Raw genomic sequence first — 10,393 nt, forward strand, 5'->3', positions numbered from 1 at the left:
GAATGGCGTGAGTTGTACAAATGTACACTAATTTTGTCTGTTTTTTGGTGCTTTTCCCAAACAAATAACTACATGAGAAATTGCAAAGACAAAAAAAAGAAATACAAAAGAATTGAATTTTTTTTATAGTGTAGCCATTTTTCATGTTGTACAATGTTAGACCTTGGTGTATTAGTTTTTCTACAAAAAAAAAAAACTTTATTCCCAAGGCACATGAGCATATTAGGCCCAAATACAATTTTGTTGCATAAATTTGCAAAACAAATTGTTAATGAAAAATTAATTCATTTTGGAAATTCAATTATCCAGTCTTGTAGAGTACATCCCATGCAATGTGCGTACAAAATTTGATGCCTGTCACATGCTTCATAGGCATGATCTGGGGGAGGGTTCCAATATAGCATAGCCGAAAAGAGCCCGGGCTAGTTAGGGCTGACAGACCAAACATTTAGCCATTCCATGGAATGCAGCTGCAACATTAACCCATTGAGGACAGACTGATTTTGCTACAACACGCATTTCCCACAACACGCATTTCCCATAGACACCTGCCAAAGTATACTTGGGACTCATCCTCAACGGGTTAAAGTATGTCTAAATGCTGTTGGCATGTCACTTGAACATACTTATCCATTACCTTTGGGGAAATAAATCGAACAGTATAATTCTACTTTGTCTTCTTTCCACGATGAGAATTACTCAACTGGAGTCAGATTCTATCAATATTTACTCTGAGTCTCTAAATAACTCAGACATGATTAGACCAGCAACTTTGCACTGGCTGGATTTAATGAGTACTTCAACCCTTAATGTGCTCCGTTTACCAACTGGCATTCACAGTGGAGTAATTTGTTTGCAAATAGGCACAGATATCTGGAAACTAAATGTCAATGAATACAGATTACCTAATCCCCCAAATCCCTATTATGTCACCACGGCCTTCCTATTGGACTGAGGCATGTTGCTACATGTGAGTGAGCTTGCTAAAGCTACAACTATGTCTAGTTTGGGATGGCCTACTGAATGCTGATAAAATGGTTACAGCTCGTTATTCCGAAGGTTCGTTATTCCGAAGATTCTTTATTCCGAAGGTTCGTTAATCCGAAAATGTGATGAGGTTTGTTATTCCGAAGGTTCATTAATCTGAAATTGAAATACGGTTCGTTATTCCGAAGGTTCATTAATCTGAAAATGAAACAAAGCTCGTTGTTCCGAAGGTTCGTTACGGACCCTATATTACTTTGGATCAACGAACCTTCGGAATAGCGAACCCTATTTCATTTTCGGATTAACGAACCTTCGGAATAACGAACCATCGGAATAACGCCACAAATGTTCGGATTAACGAACCCTTTTTCATTTTCAGATCAACGAACCTCTAGGCATAGGGAATTTGTGTGTTTCGGATTAACGAACCTTCGGAATAAGCAACCTTCGGAATAACGAACCTTCGGAATAACGAACAGCACCCGATGAAACAGTTTGGCAAATTAAGCTAAGAGCCTGGACACATAAATGGAGAGTAAGACCTAAATGTGTACCAGAGAATTGATTAATGCTGCAATATTCATATAACACCATGCTAGAAAAGTGAGAATAAAAATGGTGAATTTTCTTTACATTAACTTTATATCATTATCCATACGTGACATAAAACAAGGCAAGTGCCGAATTGTGTCTCGCCCATTCGCATACAAGGAATTAATATTTTTTATAACTCCCAGAAGTTAATTGACCTGCTTATGACCTTTGACCTTGTGGTGACCTTCAACACCCCAAGGGACATTTACCATCCAAGTTTGGTCACAAACGGACAAAGGGATAAAAAAGTAATGAGCCATAACTGAAACGCGCCATAAAAACTTAACATTGGGCCCTAAAGATTTGTTGACTCCTTTCTGTGACCTTTGACCTTGTGATGACCTTTAACTCCCCAAGGGACATCTACCGTCCAAGTTTGGTCACAAACGGACATAGGGATCAAAAGTTATGAGCCACAATCAAAACGCGCCCTAAAAACATAACATTGGGTCCTAAAAGTTTGTTGACCCCTGTATGTGACCTTTGACCTTGTGACGAACTTCACCTCCACAAGGGACTTCTTCCATCCAAGTTTGGTCACAAACGGACAAAGGGATCAAAAGTTATGAGCCATAAACGAAATGCGCCCTAAAAACTTAACATTGGGCCCTAAAAGTTCGTTGACCCCTGTATGTGACCTTTGACCTTGTGGTAACCTTCAACTTCCCAAGAGACATCTACCATCACCCAAGTTTGATTGCCATTGTAGCAACATGTGCTGAGTTACGTGTGATAAGACAGTCTTGCAAGTAAACTTTAACGTATGACCTCAAATGACCTTTGACCTTATCATGTGACCTCTTACGGCACATAACATGAAGGTACCCCTAGTGCATCCATCACCCAAGTTTGATTGCCATTGTAGCAACATGTGTTGAGTTACATGTGATAAGAGAGTCTTGCAAGTAAACTTTAACGTATGACCTCAAATGACCTTTGACCTTATCCTGTGACCTCCAACGGCACCATAACATGAAGGTACCCCCAGTGCATCTATGACCCAAGTTAGGTTGTAATCCAAGCAACTTATGTGAAGTTATTTGTCAAAAGAGGGTCTTGCAGGTAAACTTTAACATAGAAAAGAGAGTCTTGCACATACTCTTTAATATATGACCTCAAATGACCTTTGACATCATCACATGACCTCCCACAACACCATAACATGAAGATACCCCTAGTGCTTCTATCACCCAAGTGTGGCTACCATTGCTGTAACAGTTGCCAAGTTATGCATCATAAGAGAGTCTTGCAGGTAAACTTTAACATTTGTGACGGACGACGGACGGACGACGGACGGACGCCATTTGGATCCCTTAGTCTCGCCTTCACCTCCGGTGGGCGAGACAAAAATGTGGTCACATCAAAATTTTAAAAATTCATCTATAGCTTTTCAATGCATCCTCCAATTTTCTCAAACTTCACTGATGTGTTCTACTAATATTCCTGCATTCCCTCAATCCATAAATGAAGCTTTTAAATGCAAAAGAAACGAGAAGATCTATTTTAATATTTCCATGAATTCGAGATATCTTAGATTAAAGCTACTGAAAAACAAAACGAAAATCATAACTATGTGATTTTTTTTCAATAATATTTCTTATTTATGTAACAAGTGCAGAATCATGAAAAAGAAATACTTTTCTCCATTTGATAATGACCTCACTTTAAAAAAAAAATGGTATAATTTTATCTGTTAAAATCTTCATATATATCTGAGCTTCATTCTCCATTAAAGGTCAATTGATATGTCAGTGCGCACTGACAGCTCCATAAAAAAAATACATGGACTAAGCTTATATGGTCTGCTTTAAAGGCATAATTCACCACTTGCAGATGAAACAAAAACCCAGCATTAGTGCTTCAAAATAGTTCCAAAATGTGAGTTAGGGATAGAAACCACAATCAAAATTTGAACCAGTATGATTGATGTTAAGTATTGTTAAACATAAATAAATGTGAACAACAGTTATAATGAAAATGTTTCCAGACCAAACCATCTACAGTATGGGTTAATGAGAAAAATAGTAATATCTCCTTATATTCTAGGCTTTATTGCAAAATGTTTTATGGTAGGGTGTTTTGGGATACAACTGACCTGCACATATGCATCAAAAGCGATATCTTGAACATTTCTCTTAAATCACTGTTCCCCAAAGGTAAACAGGACCTTTAACATTAGCAAATGTTTACCATGCATTAAAGATACATGTATGTTTCTATTTATACATGGTACATTGATGTCTGAGTGATAAAGCTACAGACCAACCACACATTACGGATGCATAACCTTTGTACTGGTCTATTCCTGTGCTGTAAACATGTCAAACTCTATCTAGCGTACATATGTGGCCGTGCATCACAAAACCAACAAAAGGTCGCACATCCTCACTTTATGTGAGAACTCAAATTAGGTAAAATTGGTCAACTTAGTCAATATTTAGTTGTTGCATTTGCATATCTTCTGAAAGAACAATTCTACATAATTTTAAAGTTTGGGATCATACAACAAATGGGAAATTGTGTTTTTTGCAGTTTTTCTAGGGGTTTTGTTTTGGAGAATACTGCTAATTGAGTATGTCTTTAAAATCCTATCTTTTTAACTCTTTACACACCATTCACTTTCAACTCTAATAACTTTTGAAAGAATGATGCCATCACTTCAAAATTTTGGCAGTACTCATAACTGAATGTGCTCATAGACAGCAAAAAAAAGAAAAAAAAAAAAAGCTTAATCTTATAATCCCTTCAGTTTTGTAGTTGCTAAGGAGTTTCACACCTTTTTTCCCCACTCACTGCACAGAACACAGTTTGAGGAGATAAAGCACTTGAATAGACCCTAAGCTTCAAAGCTTCTTTTTGTTTTTCCAGTAAGCACCTTTCCAGAGTGTGCACATTCTTTCCATAATTCAGTTACATAGGTGAGGAAAATCCATGTATTTTGAGTTTGCATCATTTTCAAACTTAGAGACTGTGCTTTCAGAATCTGTCCTAAACTGAAAATCCATGTTTTGAGACTTTCTGGTGGCTTTGTGAAGCAAGATCACACAAGTGGCCATGTTGGCAAATAGCAGTTGCACAGACAAGACTTTCTGCATGCTGTAAAACATGATATATTCACGGCACGAAATTATCGCGAATTGGAGCCGACGGCCTTTTTCGTGGCAAGAAATTTTCGCGAATTGCCTCTTGCGTTCAATGCACATAGTGTAGATAAGAAATTTCGCGTGCATTTTAATTTCGCGAATCTTGGCGCTCGCGAAATTCGCGAAATTAAAATGCACGCGAACATTTCTCGTTTTACAGTACCTTCATGATCATCCTAATGAGCCACTTCTGCTCTATGGCACTGGTGTTCCTCAGCAGGGTCAACAAACTTTTCTTCACCAGGTCTTTCTTCTTGCTTGCATTGTTGAGAGCGATGGAGTCCAGGTTGTCATTCACATCTCTGATGGACAGACTGAAAAAGAGCCAAAGACAGAGGAAACTTAAAGCTGGTTTCCTTTATAAAATACCCTTGAATTTCACCTTTCATCTTCATTACTTCATTTTACTGTATAAGCTGTTATTTAGGCGAGAGTTTAACTTTTGCGAATCACAGTTGCCCCACAAATTAAACAACACGCGAAAAATGACACCATAAGCTACGGTAATAGTGCACTTACGATAGCCTTGTGTCAATTTGCGAAATACAATATCTTGTGAAAATATCCATGACATCCTCATTCGAGAAAATATCTACTCGCAAAAATAACAGCTTATACAGTATATATTAACTGTTCTTCAATCCTGACTCATCATGTCAGCCAAGGACATAACAATGTTAATGTTACATTGGGAAAAGTACATTTGAACTAAACTTCTATAACCCTTTACCCCTACTCTTGAGTTTTCACCCATTCATTTCATCTAGATAATTGTTATATCATTTTTATTACATCCCAATATACTATAACTCTGATGAACATTCCTAGCTGAAATTATGGTAAGAAGGTGAAGAGAGCCTGGCCAAACCAGTTTCACAAAAAATTAAATGTACTGGGACTACAAGACAGAACAGGGAAATAAAGAACCAGAGACCCATATGTCCAGCAAAAACCTGAGCAGTGTACTTCATCTTTGCAGCACTCCATCTGAGGGCAAACTATGCTGCTTTTTGCTAAATTTGGCCCTATCCCAGGGGCCCTCCACAGGGCACTGCCATCATCTGTACAAACTATAATTCCCTCCAACCAGCCCCCCCCGGAAATAATCCCTGCCAAATCTGGTCGATATTAGGCCCCCAGTATTAAAAAAGAAGATGAAAATGTGAAAAAGTTTTGAAAGGTGGATGACTAATGACAGACAATGAATGGACGGCCAGTGTGTGGTCCGTTGCATGACGGACACCAGAAGGTTAGCACCCACGATTGTAGCTCACTTGAGCCATCTGGTTTAGGTGAGCTAAAGACTAAAAACGCCAAACACCCACCTGCCTTTCTCAGGACATCTGTTTCTTAGGACAAAATAGGCCACGCTGGCAAAGTCACCCGCTTCCTGAGAAGCAAATAAAACATTGATAGAGAAAAATTGATAGATGCCTTCCAATTGAAATACAAATTGAGATAACCACCATAACTTTTAAAGTGAAAACATAGTGCTCATATGGCTTTAAAATTGTTGATTTTTATTCTACAGATACACAAATGCATACAGAAATGTGTGAATTATGCTCTAATAACACAATTTCACTTTGGTAATGACAAAAATATGAAATGTTAGCCAAAAAGCTTTGCCAGAAGTATTACAATCTCACACTTTCCCAGATCATGTTTGCTATGATTCTTCATTATTAGATTACTAGTGCATCGATGACAATATATCGGGCCACAGCGGTACCCACTCCGTGTTTAATACTAGAGTGAAGTGCCTGGAACTTGTTTTGGATGCGACTGAATTCTACTAAGTGGACATGATTCAGTCATCATGTATTATCAGCATTCTACATACCCGCTACTGAGCGGGAAGGGCTCTTCATGAACAAAAGTCAGTACACTGGCTTTTATCATTTTGTGTCCTATGATTTGTTTCAATGTGGCTGCCGAGCAAACAATAAATGATTGTGAGCAAGCAACCATAAGTCCTATGGCTTCAAGTCTTTACCAAAAGGGCCAGGCAACTGTGATAAAGTGCTCTCCCTAGGGGCAAAATCATTCCACTCATGTTTGAAATATTAACGCTGCATTGTTACAATTGATGATTCTCATTGTTGTTTCAGTATGTTATTCGTTGTAATTGTAGTAATGTTTTGCATTGTATCACATTACTATATGAAGCCAATGAAAAAGAAATTTCCATGTTATAGATCCATAAAGAATCTGAAATTTAACGTTTGAAACAGAATCTGAATTTGCCATTCAGTCTCATTTGTCCGAAGGAAAACTTCAACTAAAGAGCAGCTGTGAGGTTAAAGGTTGATCAAGTAGAGCTGAGAAGCAAAGTTTTCTGCTGCGCTGAAATCTCTGTTGCTATGGAAACCAGAGGGGAGGTTCTACCTGCTTGGCTGTGGGAGCTCTGTAATTGAGGAGCTTCTTGGCATCTGTGCTCTCCTTGGCCAGCCCAAGAATCTCAATATACAGCTTGGCCAGAGTGAACTGTGCAAAGAAGAATGAAACAGGAGTATTGTAACAACAATAAACTCACCTACACACATTTTTCAATAATCCTCTGTGTATGCTTTGCATACTGTTTTCTGTTCAATGGTGGCTGGAGAATTTTTTTTTTTTAAACATATCTGTGAAAATGGGGCGAGTTTATATTGCCATACCTCTTTGATGCCATACGCAAGTCTCTCTCGCTCCAGCTGGGGCAACAGCAGGCGCATGGCTGGGTAGAAGTTGTCCGTCTGTTGAGAGAGAGAGGGGCAAGGACTCATTCCATGCTTTGTCATGAAGAATAACATCATAGCACTACGAAAAAAAAGGACAAAAATTTGTCATTGGCCCAGTACTGACATGAAAAGAGTTCTAAATCAAAAAATAATTAAAGATAATAACAACAATAATCATCATGATTATTCATCAGTAGATTTGTAAGAATTATGAGAGACCTGTAGCCCAGCTTTTTGTATAGAGCTCTGGTCTACACTGCAAGCAAAAGGCTTAGGTATTAATTCTTGATTTAACTGTTATCACATTGTTCCTTCAGACAAGAGGCAAGACACCTGTTGTCCTCCGATAAGACTAAGAAATTATTAGAATGGAAGTCTCGTGTGTGAGAGACACAACTGGCTCACATAACAGATTCCATGTCACTTTTTTGTCCCTGTTCTCCAACAAGATGTGTTTGACAGTAAACCTCCGAAAGCAGGTGGTTTATCCCACGGGATTTGCAATATTCAATGTTTTTCCATGTTTTTTCCACATGTTTTTCCACATTTCAGCAAACATCCATGTTTTCGCACATTTCAGCATACAACAAAGTGAGAGATCTACATTATTATTATTATGATGATTATTATTAGTATTATTATGATTATTATGATTATGATGATGATGATTATTATTATTATTATTATCATTATTATCATTACTATTACTATTATTTATAGTGCGCTTTTCCCACAAGGCCTAAAGCGCTTACAATCAATTCAAAACATATATACGACAGTATGTATAATTGGATAAATGTTACAGCTACGAACTAGTTGCTACTGAAAAGATGTGTTTTCAAGGCTATTTTGAACACACTGACTGATGGAGACTGTCTAACGGTAAGTGGTAAATTGTTCCAGTGCTTTGAAGCAGACACAGCAAATGTCCTATCACTGGCTACGGTGCGAGTAACAGAGTATGTGAGACGAAGCGGATCACTAGATGACCTCAAATTTCTAGTAGGTGTATATAAAGTCAAACAGGCGTCTAGATATTTCGGAGCTTGATCATTAAGGATTTTATAAACAAACAAAACATTTGTAAGTTTGATATGTTTAGTTGTGTACACTAAAATTATACCAGTATAGAATAGGTAGCGAATATCCTGCAATCTCATAGGTCGAAAGCTGTGTTTTTTTTTTTGTTTTTTGTTTTTTGTTTATTTTTACTAGCCACATAGTGCCTCACTGACAATTGCCACTGTAAACATGTTACTGCGCACTCAGGAAGAGTCTGTGCACTCAGGAAGAGTTACCTATTGGCTAGCTAATCATGCAGCCAGTAAATTTACCGTACATCCAGTAATTATCAGATGCATGGTTCTGGCCTATGGCACGCCAAATGGAAATGCATCCAGTACATTTGTCATTGAGTCACCTGATCAAAAACTGGATTTCTGGCAATAAACATCTGTCCCCTGTTCTATAAAGCAGATGATGCAGAAGTCTTTTCGTGCATCAGTAGGAATAGTGTTCACATGGTAACTATGGAAATCAGCCTACACTCACTCTGCAATACTACTTCATGCACACAATTTCTGACTGATGCACTCAGACCTATGTATCATTTGTCCACTGTGACCTTACACGGGGCTGCACACATCTGTATGGTACTCATTTTTTCTACTGGTCCAACCTGTCTGCTGGACCAGAATTTGCAGAAAGTACCCAGTTTTTCCATGTTTTACTGGTCCATTCCTGAAAAAGTTACTGGTCCGACAGTGATTTTGACTGGTCAGGGACTGTCAGACCAGTGCCAGCGTGCAGAGTTGCCTTACAATGAGATTTGTGATGGTATCTAGACAGCTGAAGGAGGGAGACAGAGCTCTCACTAAACTTACCGTTGTAGGATTCTTGGCATGGAGCTGTTTGTGAAAGGCACGCCACTTTTCCAGGAAATCTTTGAAGAGGTTCCTTTTCTGGTCGTTTCCCTTCTTTTTCTGTACTCTCTCCAGAAAGCCACATATCTCCGCAAAGGGAATCTGACCTGCTACAGTGACCCCAGCTGGTGCAGATGAGGTAGCTGTTGCCAATGACCCTGGGTCATTGCTGGTGGTTGCCATATTTATAGCAGGCTGTGGCAGAGTGAGGAGTTACAATGAGGTTAGACCATCTTTGTTTTGATTTAGGTTTTCTGTAGAAGAGATCTAAAACACACAACACATCTAGAGCACATTTCTGATTTTGTAGAATATTTCATAAAAAGTTTAAATTTGGTTTTATAATACAAACAAGACAAATGAGGTCAGGCCTTGGTAACAGTATACATTGTTGTACACAAAGTATTCATTTGATATCCATTTATAGAGCCCAAAATGGACAATACAGAATCAATATTGTCTTGTGCGCTTAGAAACATCGGTATTAAGCGCCTTATAAATGTATTGTATTATTATTATTATCATTGTCTACGTGGAATAGCACGGACAGCCAGCATGACTAACATAATTTTAGGATAAGCAATGACCTTGACCACTCACTGTCCAATAATCAAATCAAAACTCCTCCCATTACCCCATCACCAGCATTACTAACGTCAACAACGCTCTCTCACAGCAAACAGTTCCAGCTTGTCACCTGCAGAATGCAATAAGGGAGTCATTTTTCCTACCGAGGACCATAAAGGACTGGAACAGCCTTCCAGAGGAAGTACCGGTAGATAGTGGCTGCTCCAACCCTTGACACATTCATGACTACTAGACCTCTACAGTAAATACACCCTATTTTACGGCAGGGCCGATGTTGGAACAGACAGCCAAATTAGACATATTAACAGTGTCTTTAATGAGTAATGACATCTAAATTAAGTTTACAGACAATTGATGCAATGATGGCACTTCTAAACTTTTTAAAAAATTTTGATATCGATAAGCATGATGGTGTTTCGGTGCACTAAATAATTTA

At 38.3% G+C, this 10,393-nt stretch overlaps 1 protein-coding gene across 1 annotated transcript in view; it reads right to left on the bottom strand.

Moving 5' to 3' along the window:
• Positions 1-9,620, bottom strand: part of LOC139721566 (DNA ligase 4-like) — a 48,755-nt gene extending 39,135 nt beyond the window's left edge. The window contains 5 exon segments of the mRNA XM_071632894.1: positions 4,888-5,038; positions 6,050-6,114; positions 7,113-7,211; positions 7,385-7,462; positions 9,331-9,620. Of these exon segments, the coding sequence (XP_071488995.1) occupies positions 4,888-5,038; positions 6,050-6,114; positions 7,113-7,211; positions 7,385-7,462; positions 9,331-9,552 (615 nt within the window). The 5' untranslated portion in view covers positions 9,553-9,620.
• Between the last annotated feature and the right edge of the window lie 773 nt (positions 9,621-10,393).

Source organism: Diadema antillarum, unplaced genomic scaffold (assembly GCF_040938485.1).
Source record: "Diadema antillarum isolate AM-2024a unplaced genomic scaffold, OU_Dant_1.0 scf00000013, whole genome shotgun sequence".
In the NCBI taxonomy this organism is placed as follows: domain Eukaryota; kingdom Metazoa; phylum Echinodermata; class Echinoidea; order Diadematoida; family Diadematidae; genus Diadema; species Diadema antillarum.